General features: G+C 49.3%; 1 protein-coding gene across 3 annotated transcripts in view; it reads right to left on the bottom strand.

Moving 5' to 3' along the window:
* The window catches only part of Atp11a (ATPase phospholipid transporting 11A), a 106,449-nt gene extending 82,396 nt beyond the window's left edge, over positions 1-24,053 (bottom strand). For all 3 annotated transcript variants that reach the window (XM_005366281.1, XM_013353437.2, XM_005366282.2), the window contains exon 1: positions 23,937-24,053. In XM_005366281.1, the coding sequence (XP_005366338.1) occupies positions 23,937-23,975 (39 nt within the window). In that variant the 5' untranslated portion in view covers positions 23,976-24,053. The remainder of the gene's footprint in view (positions 1-23,936) is intronic.
* Positions 24,054-24,059: the final 6 nt, after the last annotated feature.

Raw genomic sequence — 24,059 nt, forward strand, 5'->3', positions numbered from 1 at the left:
CCACCACATACGATGAGGAAGGGTGAAGAGTTAGCACTGGTGACCTCCCCGGAGGGCCAGGCAGCATCCCACTTGTGACCTCTACCTGGCCACCTACCCATAACATGCCGGGATCCTGACCTCTTCTCCAGGCCACTCCACCTGTGTCAGTTCCCATGCTGAAAACTTCAGCCCTCACCCACACAAAAGAATGTTGCAGCCAAGCTGTGTGGGATGCCATACTTTCAGGAAATTCAGAAAAATCAACTTGCTATTTAAAGAGAAAGAAATGTATTCTGAACACTTCTGAAGCATTAGCAAAACCACAGCGTGTAGTGTGTGGATTTCCCAGCATCCTGCACAATTAATTCCCCCTTGAGTGAAAAAGTTTATTTCCCCAAACAAACGTATGGAAAGTCTTTCATTACACAAAGAGAATTTCTGTTTTTCAATTTAACTCATAGAAACAAGAAGCTAAGTTCATCTCAGGGGTTTGTTAATACCTGCTTGTTTGCTTTCAGGTTTGGTTTTGTTCTGCCCCCCCCCCCCACTTTATGTTGCATTTAATTACATAAGCAACTTCAAACCATTCCTGGAAAGAGGCAGCCCTGTTTCTAATTAGAATTCTTTCCCCGTCATCAGCTGGGTTCTCCAAGCCATGAAGCAACTGTGGCTCATACTACTTAACGCTGCATTTGGAGCTGAGGCCTGCTCAGAGCATTTGGCAATCCAGGCTGCTGCCTCAGGAGCTTACCTCGGCTCTGCTCATGTCCTGAGGGTTTTTGGTGAGGTTGAGTTCAAAAGTAATGAACTAACCCATTTGATGACAGCACAGTCATCAGGCTGTGGCGTGTTATCTTATCACCAGCTCCATTTAGTCAGATTCACAGTGAAATTGTGAGAGGGAAGCAATGTGGAAAGATCTGGAAGATGTGCAGTTTGACTAGCAAGAACACGTTGATGTTGTGGGACAAGTGAGCATGGACAACGCGGCTGTAGTTGCTTAGACCAGCACCTTGAGCAAGACACCAGGCACTCTGTATGGAGCCCACCGAGGTAAGCTCCACCAGAATGAAGCACAAATGGTCTCTAGGACAATCCCTAACCGTCTGTAGGGAGCCAGGCTGATACAAGTCTTTCTCTGAGGCCCTGATTATGGAGAAGGAACATAGCTCCTCGCCTGAAACCAGGAACACGCAAGGCCAATAATGGCCTTGGCGGAGCTTCAGCTTTAAATCCTAAAATCTTGACTTTCCCCCCCAGTCCTAAGGCTGCTGTGAGCTTCGCCTGTGGTGCACTTGAGATAACCTGCGTTTCCTCTGCGCAACATTCGTGACTAGCTTCCTGGTGACGTCATCCCACTATTAGATGGATTCAGCAGCCTCACATCCGCTCCCCTACCCTTCCCTGTCCCACCTCCCCCTGTCCATCGCAAACTGTAAAGTGCTGTGCTTCCTACAAACTTGCTTGGCATGAGCCATCCACTTGTCTAAGATTCTGTGATCCCAAAGTTTCCTGTGTCCTTTATCTTTTCATCCCCTGGTCTTCCTCCCACCCCCAGGAACCTGCCACTGAAGAATGACCTGCTGGTCCAAGTCACCCAAAAGCATCCTCCTTCCCATCTGAAGCCTCATGAGCTTGACCGTCACTATCTGCATTTCTGCCATCATTTTGATCTTTCAAACTCCCACCATCCAGTAAGCTACATGTTCAGCATCGTAGCATTTCCAGCTTTCAGCTCCAAATTATTAGGAACTCCTTCCACAAGCCAGTCCTGAAGGTCCAGGCCACCATGGGGTCGAGTCTGGTCACAGGAAGAACCCCATCTCTCTGACACAGATATTCTCCATCAGTCACTTCATCACCATAACCCCAATATCTGACAGAATCAACCAAAGGAGGAAATATTGACCTAGGCTTCTGTAGGGTTATCAGCCATCACAGTGGGGAATGATGGGAGGTAAGGCCCAGTCTCCAACAGTGAATGTACTCAGCAGAGGCTGCTCTGGACAGAGGGACCAAGGCCAGAACCAAGGGCAGGCTAAGACCTCCAAAGGCCCACTCCTGCCGGCCTACTTCCACCCATCGGGTTCCGCCTCCTAATGTTCCACCTTCCCAGAGACCACCGGACGGAAACCAAGTACTCAAGAAATGAGCCGGTGGGGACATTGCTGACTACAAGCCTAACTGTGCTCGACAACAACAGTTCTTAAGCTGTGTACCATGTGTGACTTTTACAATGTAACATATTTCTAGAAGAAAACATGGAAAGGATATAAGTAAGTTTTGATATGGACAGGCTGTAAACACTGTGTGTCTACTGCTCCAAATTTAAAACAGAAGGGCTCTAAGGTAGCTCTGCAATTCATCACCTCCCACCTAAGTCAAATGCACAGGTGGGCTTGGAACTGCAGCTCCTGTGGGCTGGAGATAGAGAGGCCAAGGGAGGATGGTAGGCTCTGGCCTCCAGACATCATAGGAGCACACCACCGCTTTAAGCTTGTGTTTATTCTTGTGTTTTTGAGTAGAATTTTTCATTCCTTGCTGTAATAATCAGAATCTGTTAATTCAAAATGTTTTAAATGCATGGGTTCTCAGATCCAGCTCACCCCAACCCTCAAAAACTATCAACTCCTTACATGAAAGGCAGTTTGGAGGTAATTACCACCATGTACCAGGTACAACTCTGAGGCTTCAGACCCACCCTAACCACAGGCCTTACACCTCAGCTATAACTTTCCCGACATAAGGTCACCATGGCTGCTGCCTTGCACAGGGCGGAGGGCCAGGCCTTGTATCTCTTCTTCCTAACGCTAGAAGTCCCCATTTCCTTCCATACTGGCCTCATTACCACCAGCCCCTCTGCTGCTTCCCAGACAGGCCCATCTCTCCACCTTTACCTACACCTGCATTAGTGCCTGCTCCTAGGATTACCCAAGAAGATGCAGTGAGTATCATGGGACAGTCATGAGCACAAGTGATGGTCTCTCTCCTCTCTCTCCTCCAAGAGAGGCTGTCCCAGATGGTGGTCAACATGCAGTACCAGATACACATAAGCTGCTGCTGCTCACGATCAACATGCAGGACCAGATGCACACAGAATGCTGCTGCTGCTCACAATCAACATGCAGGACCAGATGCACACAGACTCTGCTGCTGCTGCTGCTGCTGCTGCTGCTGCTGCTGCTGCTGCTGCTGCTGCTGCTGCTGATCAACATGTAGGACCACATGCACACAAGCTGCTGCTGCTCCAAGGCCATCAGGCTGCCTTATGTGACCACAGAGGCCTCAGATCTAGAGTCCTCCACAGCCTCCCCCAACAGGGGCCCCTGTCTCATCAACCTAATACCACTCGACTTCCCAAAGAAACCAGCTGACCCTTTGGGTACTGCACAAAGGCCCCAGGTCGTGTATGTGACACCGAGGCTAATCACAGTAAGGCTAATCACAGTCAAGAGCCCAATGTTGCCAACAGGGGAAGGATACTTATTAACTTTCGCCTGACAAATTTACACAGACACATAATCTGAAAGATCTCTAAGTGTTTAAAGGTCTATTACAGACTACACTACACCCGGCTCTACCCAGCAGAGCAGACAGCCATTCCCTGATAGGAGCCTAAGACCATGGACAACCTAAGATCCTAAACAAGCCACTTGCTTAACCCTTGACTACCGCATACCTCTGCATCTCAGCCAGCCAGCTCTACAACCTACTGTAGCCCACCTGTGCAACGGTCCACTGTAAACACATCTCTATGAGACACTACCTTCCCTCCATGTCCCTCTGTCATTCACCATGCATGCCTCTCAATGATCCCATCACCCCAACTTGTATAGGCTCCGGTGGCTGTCCAGCCTGTTGCTCTGGAAAGGGTGCAGTGCCCAATCTCCTTACAGCACTGCCAGAAACTGAGGGGTCTTATCATTCCTGAATCTGTCATCAGTATCACACTGGGTGTGCCCAAATCACTACATAGTCGGTGCTAGTAACCTGCTCCTGGGCAAGAATTTGTTGTCCTCATCTCTGATCTACCTTTGCTACAAGAGGCTTTGGGGAGTCACACAGACCCAGGCAAGCACAGGAACTTTCTTTGAGTCAAGAGTCTGGGGAGCAGAGATGTTCCCAGACTGGCTCTTCCGAGTTGCACCTGTCACTTGCTGCATAATGTCCTCCACCCTGGGGGCAGCTGGCCAAGGACATGCAGGACCTATGACTTATGATTACTGCCACTAAAGTGTCCCACAGAGAAACAGGCTGCTGCACAGCCCTCAGGACCTCCAGCCTCTGAACTAGCAGTAAACCGTGGCTATTATAAAAGCATATACTGATGTTTATTTTGTTACAAAATCATTATTAGGAGTTATTTAAAAATGGTCAGTTCCCAAAATCTGCTTCCAACCATATTTAGTCATCACTGGCCAAGGGAACCATGTACAAGAACCTCCAACAGAGCCCTTGTCTTCCCTGCTACCTCTAGAAGGACCAAGGCCAGAACTGCCTTCTCTTAGACTTCTTATGAGACGCGGCAGTTGCTGGCCTTGTTGGGGAACTTCAGCTAAAGATAGCAGGGTCACTAAAAATAGTAGAGCACTAATATGGCCCCTTCTGACACTGCTCACATGTGGACACCCTAGCCATTCTGGGGCAATGCAGAAGGAGGAGCTGGATCTGGGTACCTTCCACAAGCAGGAAGAAACCTGGGAGACCACAAGGAGGGAGATAAGGCCTCAGAGAAGGATCACAGAAAACAGTGTGGGAACAGAGATTAGAAGGGCTGTTCAGCAGGTATGCTGTACTAACAAGTGTCTGAGTCATGATGATCCCTGGACCCCTACCCTGGATCAACCTAAGCAGAGGGCAGAGTATGCAAAATGCTGCCACCGAGGACCACACAGGAGCAGCTGACTGAAGACAGACAAGGGGCAGAAATGCACTGCACATCCTTTCCTCGTTTGCCTGTGTGTTTATGCATTTACTAAATACCCATCATTCACCCAAACAACCAATGCAATGAGGGAGAGAAAGATGGAACTACAGAGGCCACTGGGGTCAGTGGGCAGTGACAACATGACTCAGAGTGACATGCAGCCCAACCCCTCTGGACTGTCCCTAGCAGTCACACCTGTTCTCTGAAGAGTCAGTCAACTGCTCTGCAAACAGGCCTTTTGGCTTGGGGCTACCACATTCCTCATACCTGGCCTGTGGTTGCACCCTGACAGAAGTGGGCACCAAGCCACAGTATCCTTTCAGAAGGGAGGAAAGGACTCTTATGACCTTCACTGAGCAGGAGAGCCAGGCAGAATAAGGACTCCTTCCCACAAGGAATGTGAGGACTGCAGGCACGCCCTTTAACCACAGGTCCCATCCCCTGGTTACTTAAGCCCTGAATCTGACCTGCCAGTGTGCCCTGGTTGCAGACCAGAGGCAGATAAGGGCAAGCTCAAGTCATGGGACTGTCTCCCAGGCCAGTGGCCCTAAGGCCTCCTGAAGAGAGAAAAGGGAAGCCTCCTAGCATCTCCAACATACAAGACAAATATAATACTGGAGGCCCTCACCTCTGGGTGCCCCAGTGTGCCACATGCAGTGACAGGGGCCTGTTGCTCATCAGTTATTTAAGGCAACTCTGTGACTCCCTCACTAGACTTTAAATTCCAGCAGGAAGAACCGACTCTCCTGTTTTGTTGTCAATATTCCTGGTGCCTGGCACAACACTTGGCCCTGAGAGAATGCTCGGGAGCTACTAAACAAAGTGCAGTCAAGCTTGAAAAAATGGAGCAGTAGCTTCTCACCAGGACAGTCAGGCTCAGCCACACCGAAGTGAGGGACTGTATGGGACTGACACCTCGTAAAGGAGGTCTAAAGCTGGACATTCAGCAAAAAGCTCATGTTCCTGAGGTTTCTGAGTTCCTGGAAAACTGAGTTCCAGAGGCTCTCGGCTGAGCTTGCTCTTCTGCATCTGATTAGCATGAACTGTGAGCTCTGAAGCTTCCCAGATTCTCTGCTCCTCCTAGCCTCTCAAATCACCCAAGAAAATGCATGCTACTCCCAGTCTGCAAAGCTAGGGGTGAGTTTTCTGTTCCCTGCAGTCCTTGCACCAGGACGCTCACAGGTTGCTAGGGACACACAAACAGGGCAAAAGGTAAGAGCTGTGGCTAGGGGCCAGGCTAATGACAGCTTGTGTTCATTTGCTGGATGGATCCGGGAATCTGCCTGCAAGAGCTCTAAAGTTACTTACTATTAGGGGGTCCCCCCCCAGCAGGGCCTGCCTCCTTCCTGGAGATGAGTGTCTCCAGCCTTTCTCTGACAAGACTCCTGGTCCCTTCACTGCAGACAGACAAGAGCCCACAACCTCTCCCAGCTGACAGAGAAAGCCCCCAGCCTATCTAAGTGTAGAGGGAGCCCCTCACTTCCACAGCTGTGAGGAGGAAGGGAGCTGTTGTGTATCTCCTGGTCCCTTTATCTCATGCCCACCCTCCTCACTGCAGAACTGCGAGCAAACCTCTCCCCGTAGGCCTTGGACTCCAGCCGCCACAGTCCATCAGCAGCAATGAGGAGGCCCCTGTGTCCTGCATGGTCTCCAGAGGTAGGGACTTTACCTGTGCCCTTTTCCCAGTGGGCATGGGAGGGCTGGTGTGCTTCCTTAGTCTCACATCTAGGCTGCTATTCTATGGGTTCCAAGTTCATACAGCGGAGAATTCACCACACACCTGTGGTCCTCGGTGCTGAGCACACCTTTACCTTTGAGGTGCCCTAGGGAGCTTCAGGCAGCTGGAGACACAGTCTGTCACCAGGCAGTGTATAAATGGCCACAGACAGGGTATGGACGGCCCCAGTGCTGGTGGTCACTGCACCTGGAGTGGGACGAAGACTCCTGCACTAATCAGGCTTCAAGGAGGCATTCAGCTACACTGAACCAAGCCAGTAGTGCCTATTCTGCAAAGGTTCTAGAACCATCAATAGGGGCTTGCGCCTCCAATGGCAGTCTGGGGTGCGAGCCCCCTAACTTGCACCAGCGAAGCATCCTCTGGCTTAGAGCACTACTCTAGCTCCAAAGAGTGAGTGGCATCTCCCCTGGTTCCACAAAGATGCAGAGGAGAGAGGGAGGGACCCCTGTCAACCTCTTCCTATCAGACAGAGCTGGCTTCACTCGGTGGCATGGCAGTCTTTTGTCCTGAAGATCTGTCCAGGAAACTAGGGTTGCTACTTCGTTTGCAAGCTGAGTACAAAGATGCCCCCATCAAAGCCAGGAAGGTGGCCCTGGATCCATGTCTTCCTCTTCCTGAGTTTTTATTCTTAACAAAACAATGACACGAAACAATTTTCCTGAGTACTTCAAGCCATGTTTATAATATTGTACTGAGTGCTAAGTCTAAATTCCAACAAAGCTTTAAGTGGCTTTGGGGGGAAAGAAGACCCCGTGACCACTCTGACCTCTGCCATGAAAGCCTTAGACCCACGGGTCAGGTACACAGTAACTCTCCCTGGCCCCAGGTGACATGTATGACTCCACCTAAACATCCCTGGAGACTTCCCTGGTCGTGTTACCAAGGCCTTGGAGCCCTGAAGGGAGTCACAACACGGAAGGACAACATTTGGCCATGACCTGTCTGCTCATGTGTTTAGGATCATTGTAACAGGATCCCCATAACTCAGAGCAACAGCAGGCTATCCGAGAGGAGTTTCAGTGAGGGTCCAGTGATGATGGTGTGCCAGAGGTCAGAGGTCTTGAACCAGACCAATGATTCATTGCAATGCACATTTGTGGGCGGGGTTTATTGAACAAAAGGGCGTACTGTGTGACACACTGCGGCTCCCAATGTTACTAGAACCAATGAAGAGGTGCTGGAGAGAGAGAGGAGCGAGGTAGTTTTTTTGTTTATTTTGTTTTGTTTTTAATTAGTTGGAGAGGGTTCTTTTCAGGGGTCCAGGGATGAGGGGTAAATATGGAGGGACTGGAAGGTGAGGAGGATTGGGGTGCATGATGTGAAATCCCCAAAGACTCAATAAAGAATTACGTTATATATATATGTGTGTGTGTGTATGCATGTATGTATACATATATGTGTATATTATCTATGCATAAATATACAAACACACACACACACAAATAATCATTAGCAGTATCTATCCAGAACTGGCCCTCTCCCCACCACTGCTGCCATGGCCAACAGGACACAACCTCCCTCACCGTGGTTTGCAAACTGAAGGTGTAGGAGGAGCCATGGCTTCCTGTGACCTCATGGTAGTTGAACTGGAGGCTGGAAAAGGCTACTACTCGAGGTCCTGCCTGCCCCTCCTGCTGGGACTTCTCCCAATGATGCTGACCATGAAAGGCTTAGCCGCACCCCCTAAGCCCTTTCTCTTCCCTCTGGTTCCTTCCTGATTGCTAAAATTACAGCAATGAGATGATACGAAGTCCTCACACACGATGCAAAGCTCCCACGGGTAGAAAGGAGACAGGAAAATTCCAGGCAGTTATTTTCTAGGGAGTGGCTGTGCCTGCCTCATCCAAGATCATTACAACCTGTTGGAAAAAGCCAATTTTGCACCAAGCAGATATGGGGTGACTACTGTGTGTTATGAGGTATGTGTTTGGGGTGGGGGTAAGATGGGCAGGAAAGGGTAGGTGCCTGCACCAGACTGGAGTTAAAAAGCACACGTGCACAAGAATTACACTCGACAGAGAGGGGCTCCACCAGTCATGCAGGGGCAGACACCTGCTCTGATGTTCATTCATATCTAGTCTATCAGGACCGTGTGCTCTTGCTGAGCAAGTGTCTTTCCAGAAGGGTCTACAGGGCCTGTAGGTGCTGCTCAGAGGACATGGTCTCCAGCATGTCTCCAAATAAAACCACAGAAAGTATTCCAGAGGTCAATCACGGTGCTGTGCCAGCTGCCCACTCTATCTTGCACCCCATTTTGCCAAGGGGCTGCAGTGAGCTATATGAGTGGACTCATCCAGGCCTCTATGTACCCCTGATCTTAGTTCCAGGAAACTGTAGGGACTGGCAGGCAGGAGGGCTGGGCACCACAGTGGCCACAGTCAGTACCCTGTGACCAGCCAGTTTCACTGATGAACTCCAGTGGGGCAGGACAGCACACAGAACCCCAGGCACATCCTTGAGGACAGCCCCATCTTGGGAAGGAGTCAGAAGGGGAAAGGCACACAGACCTGGTCCTGAGAGGACTTGCTCCCCACAGGGCTGGTGGTGTCCATGTGCTCCCATTGCCCTGTCCTGCTTCCTATTTTACCTTTCTTCTTAAACTGGATCCATAATAGACACTTGGTCCTGGCCCCCTGGAGCTGCAAAGTCCAGCCTCTGCTACTTTACAGGGAGACCCAGGCGAAATTCTTTCTCTTCTTCGTCCTCACCTCTTGACATGAAATGAAATCAGACACAAGTGCTGCTGAGTTCTCTACACAGACTCGGGCCTTGAGACATTCAGCACACAGGCAGCGGCTACTCACTAAGTAAAGCCAGTCACAGACCAGCTGGCCCACAGTAAGAAAGCCCCCAGCTGGATGGGCTGGGCGACAGTGTATCCTTGGCTTCTATGGAGAGTGCCCATCAGACTCAACTCACTTCGGGACTACAAGGGAGAACCTTAACCCACAGAAGTAACATGGCAGCTAGCCCAATTTTTCAATTAATTAATGTTACAATTAAGTTTCTTTCACACACACACACACACACACACACACACACACACACACACACACACACACACAGAACCTTATTGGGAACAAGAAGACTTAGAACTCTTTATATACCTTCCTTTAAAAAGCAACAAAGTTATGAAATAGAGAAAAAAATTCAATTGCAAAGACAGGAACAAAACAAAACAAAAATCTCTAAGCAGTCTGACATTGTTCTCACAGAACCAACAATTTTACTAAAATATGCAATTTTAGATGTAATCAATCCATTTCTTACTGTTTCTTTGTATCAAAATGTCTTCAAGTCAAAAGAGACAGAATGTCATGGCTCTGTCTGCTACAGTGTACCTAGAAAAAACACAGGGACCTAACACTGTAGCACCCAGGCACAGCCACCCCTGCTCCTGAGCTGCCCAGGTTAGCAGACCTCCCTTTCCGGCAGTCTCCACTCACTGCCTTCAGCCTAAGCAGACGTCAAGCTGTGGATGAGGCCTGGTGCAATCTTACTCTGCCTGGCTCAGAACTGCCAATCACTTAACAGGGAAACCCTACCCTGCTACATTCTCCATGAAAATTTAATTGGTGCTCAAGTTTCAGTCATCATGTTAGTTCTTTTTTGGTTTTGTTTGTTTGGGTTTGTCTTGTTTCTTCAACACAGGATCTCACTGGGTAACTCTGGTTGCCATAGAACTCGATATGTAGATTATACTGGTATTGAACTGACAGAGATCCACTTGCCTCTGCCACCATGCCTAGCTATCTTTTTAGTTTTTATAGATTAAAAAGATAAAAAAGTGTTTCCTTAAAAATCAAGGTATACAATATCAAATGTAGAATAAATTTCATATTTAAAACTGCCCACAAATCAGCTTCATTTGAAATAAGTTCTGGGAATGGGCTGTGTTAATGGTAGCAAAACAGTGCTGTCTGATACCATGGGAACTGCAGTTAAATGTAAATTTAGTATCATGGGTACCATTTTACTACAATAAAATTGCTCATAATCAATAAATCAACATGTCAATAGACTATTAAAACTCATCCCTTTGGGAGAACAAGATGGTTTATCAGGTGAGGGCTCATGCTACCAAGCCTGCCGATCCAAGTTTGATCCCTAGGACCAACACAGAGGGAGGACTACCAAAAGTCAGCCTCCGACCTCCACATGTGTGGTATTGCACACACCTGCACTTAGACACAGACACAAGTGTCTAGGTGTTTACACACATACATGCATGTACCTTAGAAGAAAAGCCACTCCCTAGCTGAACTAGGCTAGGCCAAAAGCACAAGCACTGTGTGTTCCCACTTTTATGTGACATCTGAAACTGATCTCAAAGAAAGAGAACAGAACAGTGTCTGAACCGGGGAGAGTCTGAGGACAGTACAGGGAAAGACACAGAGGCCAGGGACAGGAAACACAGGAATTGACAACAGTCAGGGAAATATTTCAAAATAACCAGCAAAGTTAGTATAGATGCTGCTCCATCGCAACATAAAGAAAAGGTATGTGTAGATATGTCGGTCACACTAAAATGTCATGCAGTGCCCCGAACACGCATACACCGTGTCATCTAAAATGTTAACAATGATCCAATTTTTTAAATTATTCTGATTTTTTCTATTATGTAACTTTATTTCTTTAGCCATATTATTTCAAGATAGAATTAAAGCTTGTATAAAAAGCTGGGCATGGCAGTGTTCCCTGGTAATTCCAGCACATGGGGAACTGAACCCTGCATTTAAAGACAACCTGGGCTACAAAGGCTTTAAGAATACAGACAAGCAAACCTTTCTCAATATACAACACATATTACCTATTTTAAGACAGAAAACTCCAAGGCAGACAAGTCAGGGCTCATTCTTGTGTCTACCCAGCTCCACGCTACAGCACTTAGTCTCCGAGTCTCAGGCTTCCTCTGCTTGATGGTCCACAGGCTGCAAGGCCACGGGCCCAGACCTCTTTAGGACATAACTCTAATCACCTCACCTCCCATTCTCTAACACCAGAACACCGTGTTCACTCAGTTATTATCTGCGTGGTATCCAGTCTCCAGTTTGCTTTACCGAATGTGTAGTGCACACATCACACACTCAACGATCATCAAATATCAAGACTGGCCGGGCGGTGGTGGTGGTGTGCGCCTTTAATCCCAGTACTCGGGGAGTCAGAAGCAGGTGGATCTCTGAGAGTTCAAGGCCAGCCTGGTCTACAGAGCTAGTTCCAGGACAGGTAGAGCTGTTATACAGAGAAACCCTGTCTTGAAAAACAAAACAAACAAACAAAAAAAGCCAACAACAACAACAAAAAACAAACAAGGCTGATTTGTGCAGGCAGGTTTCTGTGTGGGACGCTCACAGGTGCCTGCAGATACTCCCCAATGATGCTTTATTTGTATTCTACATCCAAGAAATGGTGATCAGGAACGACCACTGAAAGGTCTCTGACCACTGACCACCACAGCAGCCTTCTTCATACACATGATACTTCCCAATTCACACCAGAGTCCTTCATTACTGGAAAAATGCGCTACTTTGACGGTCCCTATTTGTCTGAACCAAAACAACCGAGTCGATACTTCCTAGAGACAAATGTTGATTCTAAATGCAAAACATTTTATCTGGAGTGACAAATGCAGGTGAAACTTGACCTCAAATCACAGACGTCCACATCAATGACCCTCCTATCATTTCATTTCCACCTTCAAGTACAGGTGCTCTCTGAGACCTTGAAAAACTACACAAAAACCTGGATGAAATCCTCACAGCAGAAGTCTGCTGTCCTTAATCCCCTGCTGAAAATAGTCTGGGGAAATCCTCTTTTCCCTGGGCACAGAATATTTAACTGTTAAGGCACGTCCTCCTCCCAGGCAGGGGGAAGGACCCTGGGAGGAGGAGGTCACAGATCTGGGGTGAGAGACAACAAGCCTGCTCAGACCCTCCCCTGTTCCGGTGGGGCTGAATATCTGTGGAAAGCAGTTTCTTGCCCTGGCCTTGCTCCACACCTTGTGTAGTTCCAGGTACCTCAGCTGGGTGGAATTCCTCCTTAAGACAGACTCTCCTGAGCTGCCCCTGCCTCTCACCAGCTGAAACAGTAGGCAAAGTTGTCCCTACACCTCACTAGACAACACAGTAGAGCTGGCCCTGGTGGTGTCAGTGTGGGCGAGCCAACCCGAGGACATAAGAACAGGAGACTCAGTATCGCCCCTTGTTGCTTACTACATGGGGTGAGCTAGCTGGGGCCGTACCAAAGAGCTCACCCTGGTGTTGAGGATGAAGAAAGCTAGTGGGCTGACCAACTCAACAACCACCCAGACCAAGAACCAGAGCTATGAGTTGGTCCATCCCATCATCCACCCCATCTATGGAGCATGTGAAGGGGTTGGTCCTGCAGATCCAAAGTTACAGGACCTCCATGGTACAGGACAATAGAGCCCTATACTGATGATACAGCAAAAGCCAGAGACATCAAACCAGACCAATGACTCAATGCAAAGAACACATCCAATGAGCACTTCCATGTCACAATGTATGGACTAAAGGATGATGTGACTCACTGTGTCCCATGACAGCTTCCATAGTCAGACTTTTTTCTCTTAATTTTATCTTGTTTTACCCTGGCGAGGGGGAGGAGCATGAGAGTTGCAAGGGTAGAAGGTGGATGAGTGGGACAGGGAGATGAGTGGGACCGGGATGCATCATGTGAAATCCACAAAAATCAATAAAAAGCTCAATTTGAAGAAAAAAAAAGAAAGAAAAAGAAAAGGCAAACCCTCTTGCTTCATTTTCAGTCCAAGGTTGAAGTCTCCAGAAGTCACAAGCACGGAGTCCAGGTGACACCTGACTGGAAGGAGAGCCGTGACTGAAGATGGTTTTGATATATCAGTCTCCAAGTGACAGACAGTGAGACTCTGGCTCTTTAAACACACTACAATGACAAGCGTGGGGACTTACAGCTGTTGGCGAGGAGCTAAGGGCCAAGGTGTGCAGGTGTGCTATGATTCTGCTACCAGAGATAGCTGTGCAGATAGTGCAGCCCCCAGTAGACTCCTTCACTTCCTGCCCACCTCCCTGCAACCAATTCTAAATGTTCTCCAGGAAAGAAATGCCAGCCTGAAGACGAGAGAGGTAGAAAGTCCAACTACTGGTTGAGTGGACATGGCTGTATCCTTACTTAGCAGGCAGGCCCAATCCACTTTGTGATGTAACTAGCAACATCTGTCTGGTCAATAAGCCAGATGCTATGCATCTGGACCAGAACAAGGTGTTACGTTACTGCCTTAACTCCCTCTGCACTGCCAGACCCTAGGAAGATGGAGATTAAGTCATCAGATCGCATGTAATAGTAAGAGATTCACCTATTTCATTATGAAAAACAAAAATCACTAAGTCTAGTCTATGCCGTTTTCCCAGATTTTGTAGAAAGGATTGTTGTAATTTATTTGGTAATGCAGAAAGCAAACAAAGTATCCACTTTGAAATTCACTGGTCTGAACACTATCTAAACAGTCTCCTAAACCATGTACTGCTTCAGGGTGAACTCTATCCCTAAGTTCAGGTGCTGAAGCCCTTGTCATATTTAACCAAACTTGAAGATTAAGCGGATAAAAAGCCTTGATGTAGGTGTCTTAATCTGGGAGGACCAGCCTCTCTTTCGATCAGGTGGGGACATCAGAGCCCAGCCCTGCTGATAGCACAGTCTCCAGACCCAAGGAATGCTTCCTGCTAAGGCGGGCTGTTAAGGCCCAGCTCATGGATGTGTGAATGGCATCCACTCCAGTGTTGCATGTAAGCTGTCAGGGTACCAACAGAGCCATTGACACTGACAGACTCAGCAAGAGGCAGCCCTTTCCCTTCTCACCCATCCTTGGCACTGGGAGACATAGCCATCCGACTTAATGCCCATCAATCCCCATTTCAGAAACCCCAGCTGCAGATGTCACCTGATGAGACACTAGCATGAGCCCGAGAGAGAGAATGTCACCCACTATATAAACACCTCTGAGGTCTCCGTGCAAACCTCCAGCATGCCTGCTCTGACTTCACCTAGAGAGGACAAATTTGGTTAGCTGGCCAGAGAGGGGACAGATGCAGGCAGCCAGAAGACATCTGAGGCCGAAGGACTTTGTGCCTTGTTTGGAATGGGACAGGGCAGGAGTCCCCGACATGGATTCCTCCCTGAGTGAGGAGGAGACACTTCACAGAGACGATGCTATTGCAGTCAGCACAGGGACAGAGCAGCCAGGGCAGTGAGGGCTCTTCAGGGCTCACACGTCATCTTTACATAATGTCCGATGCACTTCAGAGAGAGGCAGCTTCAGAGGCTTGCCATCACTGGGACAGAGTATCGCCACAGATCAGCGCATGGATGTCAGGCCACGTCAGCAGTTGGCCAGGCTCTAAACACAACAGGGTACAGGACATGTGGAGGAAAGGATAACGGAAGGCTGCTGAGCCATGGGAAGGCTAGCCTGCACCTCAGCCATGAGGGAACAGCTCCACTCTGTCCTCAGCCCAAGCCAGCTGCTGCTTCCTTCACCCCCACTGCAGCTCTAGGTGGCTTGGTCTGGAGTTTTCCTTGAACTTTTTTCTCAAGTAGCCGGAGGAAGGGGTCTGCCTGTCTTAGGACTCTCTGTCTCTATGGGGTGCTGCATAAACCAAATACCAACCAGAATGTTCCTCAGACACTTGCATATACCACCAAGCTACACACATGTGATTTCGGAGGTGCAATGTGTGACCAGCACCATAGGATTCCCAGTGAGATAGGTCCCGTCAAGGGAAAGGATACAAGGAGGCAGGAGCGGAACCACAGCAGTGACAATGAGGGTCAGGCCACCCTGAACCCCACCTGCCTACTCAAGAGACTGCAGTAGGCTTGTGTCCTCTCCAAAAAGGTAATAGGATCTACCATGAATCTGCAGAATGGCCAGCATGGCCCTGAGGTCACATGCACCTCTCAGCAAGGTTGGGGACAGGGGAACACAATAATCTGGGTCCACTGTCCATCTAATAGAGGGTCACCTAATTTACTTGCCAAACTGAGGCACTTCTATGGCAGGGATGTTGTGGAAGATTATTAACTATGCTGCGCAAAGCAGGTGTACAACCTCCTAGAAGGCCTGTGCATCTGTAACCACCCCATGACATAAACCCAGAACTGTGTTCCTCCTAGGGTCTGGAGACCAACCTCAGGGGAGGGCATGCCCATAAGACAGCAGAGAAGAATCTGCTCCACTAGCAGAGACACCTGCGGACCCAGACCCATCTAACCACGACTCTCTCAACTGGGCCCTTTCCCCTTTCTCTGGGATTGGCGAGCTGGGAGGCCAAGGGCAGTGCCACCACCCCCAGACTGGACGCTCTCACAGTGTTGTGGAATGCCTAACCCACTGGCTTTTTGATCAAGTACAGTTTTCACAGAACAAATCTTCTCTTAAAAAAAAAATCTCTTCTTTATCCTCCAACTAGAAAATAAAAGTTACTTTCATTCCCTTTTCAAGCTGAGAAACAATTCCTTATGAACACACAGACTTTGGTGAGCAACTCCAGAAGCCCTTCACAGGGCTATCTGATCTCAGACCTAGACCCTCAGGGAAGCAGCTGCCTCTGTCATTGCCTCTTCTTCATACCTCCACCCCACCAGCCTCTGCCCCTTCCCTCCCTCTCCCCAGGGAGATAAGGTGACTTCAATGGCCACCTGGATCACCTGAGAACCACAGAGGGTTTGACTCACAGGGAGGGCTAGAGGGCTAGGATTTTGAAGTCACTCGCCAGGTGAGCAAGGTTAAGACTTGAAAGGCCATAATGCTTCTTGCCAGTAACACCTTTCTTCCTGAAAATTTCTGCACGCAGGACACAAACCAGGTCCGGCACAGTGGCCCCAGCACTCTTAGGAGGCTGATGAAGAATTTCAAAGCCAGCCTGGGCTACATGGGCCAACTCTGTCTTAAAAAACAAAAAACAAAACAAAACTTTTTAATTGGATAGCGCTATATGTGGTGGCACATGCCTTTAACCCCAGCACTAGGGAGGCAGAGGGTGACGGATCTTTGTGAGTTTGAGGCCAGCCTGGTCTACACAGTAAGTTCCAGGTCACTCAGGGCTACTAGTGAGATCCTGTCTCAACAACAAGAAACACCTGGATTGGGTCTCAATGGACACCAGCCCCAAGGGCTGATGTTCCTTTGGATACTCTGAGCCACAACTAATACCAAACAAGACAGGCACCACACCATCTTCTGGCAGCATGGGTCACTCCAGAAGTGTACCTCCCTCCCCCAACCTGGCTTGCATCCTGGAAGCAGAGCTCATCCCCAAAAGCAACATGGCTCAGTTCCAGGAAGATAGCTCACTCCCCAGTAGCTTTAGTCACCCACAAAGTATGGTTCACCTCAGTGTCCAATGTGCACGAACCTCTCAACATAATCCCAAGAAGTACCCGGTTCTGCCACCCACAAAACTTAAAATACAGAAGCAGAGGAACCGTTTACAGCAAAGCATCAGGAAGGTTAGAAGGTGGTTACCGCAGTTTTCAGAACAGGAATTCGAAAATACAATTCTTTCTGAATTACCTCTGTCCTGGAGGATGAAGGGCTCAGGGTATTTCTCTGGGGGCTCTGCCACTAACAATTCCAGCATGTGGGCTCAGAGGAAGAAACATTCATGTGCTACTCATGACATCAACAGCTCCTCGCTCTGCTGTTAAAGTGCTGAGGAACAGCTAAGGGACTGACAGTGGAGATAGTGACTAATGGGCACGCCTGGGCCACCAGGAGCCCAGGTCACTGAGGTTAAGTGCTGTGCACTGACGTCCATACCACTCATCTCTTCAGCAGTGAGTCACAGCACTGAAACCTGAGAGAGAGCAAGCATGCTCGTGCATGCACACGTGCACACGTGCACACACACACACACACACACACACACACACACACAATCAGACAAAGCACAACAGGAACCTGAAAAGCAGCATACAAACTGCTTTACCCTCATTACCTGGGGGCCCAAACCAGAAAGGCCTGAATCCTTATCAGTGGGTGAGAGACAGGTCACATGCAAGAGACAGGTCAGGCAGCTCAGAACAGCCCAAGCCAGCACAGGCAGTCCCTAAACAGCTGCTCCCCACAGCAGCAAGGGCCATAAGGAAAAGGACCCACCAGTATTCTGGAAAAGTCAAGAAGTGTGAATGTTAGCAGACACTCAGCTATAGTTAAATATCAGCAGAAAATTCAACTACTGTTCCAGCCACTGAGTAGCCGACCCAACCAGCCCAGGGCCAATTACCTGATCCATACCTGATCTAGGACTGGTTTCTGCAAAAGACACAGAAATTGGAAACACATTCCAAGGGGTCACAGAGGGAACTCTTGGGCATCAACAGTCTAAACTTCTGGGGACTTTCAGAGCTCTGCTCTTGAACCCGGCTCTGTGGAGGGCACTGGCGCTACTCCCCCAGGCCCAAGGTCCAATGAACTGACAGAAGGAAACTGGAATGAAGCCTCAGGAGCTCAGTTCTGGTAGTTTTGGCTAGCAGGGGGCACCTATGAGAGGCACAGGGACATCATCAGAGGCAGGAAGGCTGAGAGCTGAGGAACTTGGCTTGAAGGGCCAGAAGCCGTCAGAGTCAGGTCCAGCTGACATTGTTAAGAGCTAAGGAAACAGAATCTAGAGTTTGCCAAAGTGCCAACCAAGACTTAAGGACTTGCTAAGTGTCTAGTGCCTGGTCACACCATGGTGCTCCCTTCAAGTCTGTCAAGTGCTGACCAAGCCTTGTTGAAAGACTTGCTAAGGGCCCAGTGCCTGGTCACACCATGGTGCTCCCTTCAGAACGGTTCTGCAGCACTTCCTCCAGCCACAGCTAAGAGGATGGTGAGAGTCACCCATTGGAGGTCACAGAGCAGCAGCTGTGCAAAGGGCTAAGCACAGATCTCTGGCATGCTCAGGAAGGTTCCCCTCCCAAGACAAGGGAGTAACAGAAAGGGAGTGTGTTGAGACCAGGATCCCAGCAGGGGAAGAAAAGTCCACAAGAATCCTAAGTGTGCACAGGCAAGCAACAAGGTACCAGACACCTAGGGCCCTACAGCCTCTGCATTGGCCTTTTCCTCCACTGGACACACTACCCAGTCCAGACCCAGTAGGTCCTTAAGGTCCTCAGGATGCTGCCCAACAAGGCCGGTCAAACCAATATTATGGTGAAGATACAAATCATTCTCTTGCAAAAGGCTCATGGGCTGGTCCCCAGCTGCTAGAGTCAATCATGGAGAGGTAACTGGACTGTGAGGGCTCTGACCCAATCAACGGATTGATATAGTGCTGAATTCATAAAAGGATGGGGGGGGTCACTGGAAGGGGCTTGGCTACCTACCAAGAAGTAAACAAGCCCCTTTGATCCTCCATAGAATCCTACCTTTCTGTTCAGTGCACCTTGCCTGGTCTGAAACTAGGAGCCAAAAATCTATTTTTTCCTTTTAACTGTTATCTCTGATGCCAAAAAAAGAACACAACCGACCACTAACACTTGCTTATTATGCTCAGTTTGCATCTCCATTGTGAGGGGGCTACCCAAGGATGGGAAGCTCCACCCAACTGAAGTGTGAGCATGTGAGCCACAATGAGGTCATGAAGACCCTGGGGAAAGCACCCCAGGAGCAAGACAAAGTGGGAGGGAAGACAGTCTGGTCAGCTACAGCTGGTCAGCCATTAGATAAAGGGTAGACAGAGGAAGACATGACTGCGTGCCACAGGGCGGTGATGTCATCTAAACAGGAAGAGGATGGGGAATGCAAGCGTCAGAACTGGGCTCTATCAAAATGGAATCTAGTGTCCCAAACCAGGGAGGCAGGCCAGGACAGAAACAGCAAGGCTGTGGGCTCTACAGGGAGATGTGCTGTCTGTTTTCTTCTCAAACATCTAGGCAGGTTGTCTGCTGCCCCCATGGAGAGGGGGAGCAGTCCGCTGAGAAACAGGGCAGCACAGACTCGTGGTGTCGGCTCCACACTGGCACCACTTATGGAGCACGCACCGTGTGCAAGGGCTGTGTCCTAGACAGTGCAGGCACCGGGGGGTGGGCACTACTGAAGAAACAGTCTGAAGAATCTCACCAGCAGCCCCAGATACAGGCGGAGGCAGAGAGAGATGCGAGTGAGGCTCCTGGAGACAGATGCCTAACCTCCAAAGCTCTACATCGACCCTGAGTTTCTCAGCCATCAGCATCCCAGTCGAGCAAAAATAGTACCTATTCAATCTTGTATTTCCAGTGCTGTAAAAAGTGGCTTTCTATTGATTTGTGTTGCAAATAAATAGCACTCTTACCTGCGTTTAACTTGGTTAAAAGAACATTTGTAAGTCTGAGACATTGGAATCTTCCATCCACCCTGTTTGTGTTGGGCACAGGGCGCAGGCACCCAGTAACAATCTGTATGTTCAGTTTGGAACCCATCTGTAGACTGAGTTCCTGGGTAGTAAGGCACGGTGCCTGTTAATAGGCACGCCATCTCAGCTGATTGTAAACTGAGGACAGTGCTCTTATTTCTAGAAATGGAATGGGCTGTGATGACACAAGAAGCCTCTTTCCCCGTGGTTATTAAATCCAGCCGCTGGCATGAAATTAAGGCATCTGAGGCTTGTTTGTCCTGATGAGAAGACATTCAGTAGGGCTCCATAGAGCAATGGGGAAGATTCAAGGCAAGGAATGAAACATAAAAGTTAAATATACAGCTGGGGTGATTGCTCAGAAATGGCCAATCAGAACACACCAAAGCCTGAAGACGGCAGGTGCTGGACAAGTTTGCCTAGCTGCTGCCTTGTTAAGTGTGTGTTAATTACAAACTTTACTAGTCCACCCTATAGCTTGCTGCCTCCGTGCTGGAGATAGACCATCCATTAGCCTGGGGTTTATGCCTAAGGAACCACTTATTTCAAATACCAGAAGGGCCTTGGTGGTTAAGTGGTTTCACTTTATGTCCGGGAATACGGACTCTGGGGGCTGAAGAGGAAGGCCTGGATTCTCAGAGCTGGATTAGGAACAGCAAGCCAGTGAGTTAAGTCTCTTAGACAAAGGGCAAGCTCATCATGTATCCTAATGTCCATGCTACAAAGCACTTGGTGATAAAAATGATGAAGCAGAGCAGAGTGGCATATGCCTTTAATTCCAGCACTCAGGAGGCAGACACAGGCAGATCTCTGTTCTGAGGCCAGCCTGGTCTATGTACTGATTCCAGGACAGCCAGAGCTATATAGTAAAACCCTCTCTCAAAAAAGAAGAGGAGGAGGAAGAAGCTGTAGATGATGATACAAGCTTACAAATTTCTAAACTTTTGGGGAAGTATAGAGTAAGTGTTTGAAGATCTCAGGAGCCAACACCGTCTTTTTCTAATACATAAAAAATGGGAGACTTGAGAGGAGGCTCAGCAGCTAAGGGAACCGGCTGCTCTCCCAGAGGTTTGAATTCACAGCACCCACTCCTAATGGTCAGCTCCAACTCCTCTGACCTCTGCAGGCATCAAGCGTGACCGTGGTGTGTTTTACATACATGCAGGCAAGGAGGCCATTCACATCAAAGAAAGGAAAATTTTAAATCGGCTAGCTGTAGTGGTACAGGCCTACAACCCCAGCTACTCTTGAGGCTAAGGCAGGACGGCGGTAGGCTTGAGAGCAGCCTGGATACGTTTCATATCAGTCTGAGCAACTTCGAGAGTCTCAATAAAAAAAGACCTGGGGCTATGACTAGGGGGTAGAGCACTAGCCTAACTCTCAGGAAATCCTGTATTCAATCATTAGACATCACCAAGGAAGGAGAGCCCTCAGGTTTTCCCAGGTTTTCTGTCTTGGACAAAGAAAGGGTGTTGCGTGCAAAGCAAATTCTGGAAGGCAGAGAAGCTCACAAAAGCTCTGACAAGTCCTAAAACCTAATAATAAACCAATCACCCAGACATGACATAATGAAGCTCTTGACCTACAGGAATATGAGGGGAAATCAAATCCCCTCTGCATGAACCAGAGGCCTTTGTGAGGAGCAGCCTAGGAAACTGTTCCTGGCTGCCCAGCAGCAGGTACTCCACACGTTGCTTTAAATTATTTTGTTTATCGTTGCAAAAATCATACCCACCACTATTTCTTCCCACCTACTGTCCCAGCAAAGCCCTGGCAGGGTTGGAGGAACCAACCAACACCCCCTTCTTTTTAAAGTTTAAAGGGCTTAGGCCAGGTGACCAATGCCTTTACTTCCGGTACTAGGGAGTCAGAGGCAAGCAGATGTCTGTGAATTCAGGACTAGCCTGGTCTACATAGTGAGATCCAGGCCAACCAGTGGCACACAGTGAGGTTCTCTCAAAAAAAAGTAATGTTTGGAAGAGTACCAAGCCCTCCACCCTGATCAACATCCAAGCACTTGCTGACTTCTCATGGCAGCCCATGGCTAAAGGCCGCCCAGGTCCTAGGGGACCCTAGCAGTCAGCTTTAGGGGTAAACTTGCTGAGCCTCTCCTGGGACCCAGACCCCATTCTTAGTCCTTTTCTGGACTATAGCACCGAATTTGCACAAGACCTACAAGACCAAGCTGCTATTGTCCTCTGACAAAGGCCCCAAAGCAGGACAGCAGAGGCCACCTGTCCCAGGTACTCGCTCCCCACCTCACATACCTAACTCCGCATGCGCTCTTTAAAATGTTTAGGGTACACAATATGACATTGGCTACCTCCTGGTGGAAGAGCTGTGCACCCCTTCACGACTGTGTGGCTGTTCAAACAGACAGCACGGTATACTGCGGTGTTTACTGGCTTCACCTAGACAAGACTTCTCTCATTTACCTGCCTGCACTCACCCAGGACAAAATACCCACGACAATGTTTTCCGGGGACTGATGACTCCATCTTTAGCAACCTCGGGCCTCAGAGGAAGCTGTGCCTTTATCATCTCAGAAATTTGGACGGTGTGAGGAGAGGAAGGAGGAACAGGAGAGGCTCATTTCTGCAGAATAACTTGCAAGTTCCATGAGATAAGAATATCCAATCTCCTTTTTTCTACTCTTACTAAAGAAAATATAATCTCACATCTTGGAAGATAACCATATTACAAGAAAAATCATAACTGTTTCTGGGAAAAGTCAAACTAATTTCATGGCTTAGACTCGAGTTTAAAGTCATAGATATGACTAGCTGTGACCAGGCATATGACAGGAGTCAAGAAAACACCTGCAAGCAGGAGGTTAAAAAAAAAATGAGATAAAAAATGAATAACATCCCATAACTTGCATTCCAGATGCATTATCAAATAATTAAGAGTGAAAAGCTCGTTAAGGAATATCTACCTCCTAGATTTGAGAGAAAAAGCCATTTCAAAGGTGAAATAGCACAGCAAAAAGAAGCTAACCTGACATTTTACCTACATTGAGGAAACCTAAGACAGCCGAAGGCCTGCGTGGGGGCAGTTCAGAAGTAAAAGACAGCACCCACTCGAGACGAACACGTGTCCTCTGTCCCCGGGAAGCTGGCACACGCCACGGGGAAGTCTGTACAGGGAACAAGACGACCACCCCTCCGCCTTTCACTACCCACGCGGGAGAACTTCAGTTCTTAGTCTCATTCTTTTCTTATTGGAAGGTCAAAGTTGGAAGGGAATTAACTAGAGAAAACACAGTGGGTACATTCCCTGCTCAGGAAAAACCCACATCTAAGGCCAAGTGTTCAGAGAAGCCAGAAAGAGACGGCTCCGGTCGATCCTCCGTACCCAGCCCGCGCCCGGCACGCGCTCCTCAAACCTGTGACCACCCGGCGCCAGCTGCCGGACAATAGGTCCTTGTGCCGAGCGCAGGGGAAGATGCTCCGACCCGGGGCACATTCTCTCTTTTCTGTACACACCCCTTCGCTCCGTCCAGACCCGTGGCTGGCTGCCACCTCCCTGATCTCCCCCGGTGAGGCGCGCTCCGTCACTACCAGCGCAGCGGCATCCAGAAGGACCGGGAACTGCGCACTCGGACCTGGCCGGCTACTTTCGGAGATGGCAAACTTCACTTCTGACTCCCCGGCAGAGGCTCCCCCGCTTCCGCGGAGCCCTGTAGGCATCCTCCAGTCGGTCCCTGTCCCCCGCGCGGGCCCGCCCCGCTACAACTGAGCGCGAAGCCCCGGGATGGATGTCCCTTAACCCCGGGATCCACAGGGCTGCAACTGCCTACCCGGGTGGGCCTGGCCGAGCGCAGGTGGAGCACAGCACTGACCGGTCGGCGGGACGTTCCCGGCCTGGACCCCCGATCCGGATCCCGATCCCAGCCCCGGCCCCGGCCCAGCGTGCCACTCACGTATCTGCGCACGAGCGTCCTCAGTAGGCTGCAGTCCATGGTTGCCGCTCCGGGCTCCGCGAGCCCCCGGCTGCGGGCGCTAGTGCAGCCGCCCCCCGCCCGGTCACGGCCTGGGCGGCGCGG

The sequence above is a fragment of the Microtus ochrogaster genome, unplaced genomic scaffold (genome assembly GCF_000317375.1).
Source record: "Microtus ochrogaster isolate Prairie Vole_2 unplaced genomic scaffold, MicOch1.0 UNK7, whole genome shotgun sequence".
NCBI lineage: Eukaryota > Metazoa > Chordata > Mammalia > Rodentia > Cricetidae > Microtus > Microtus ochrogaster.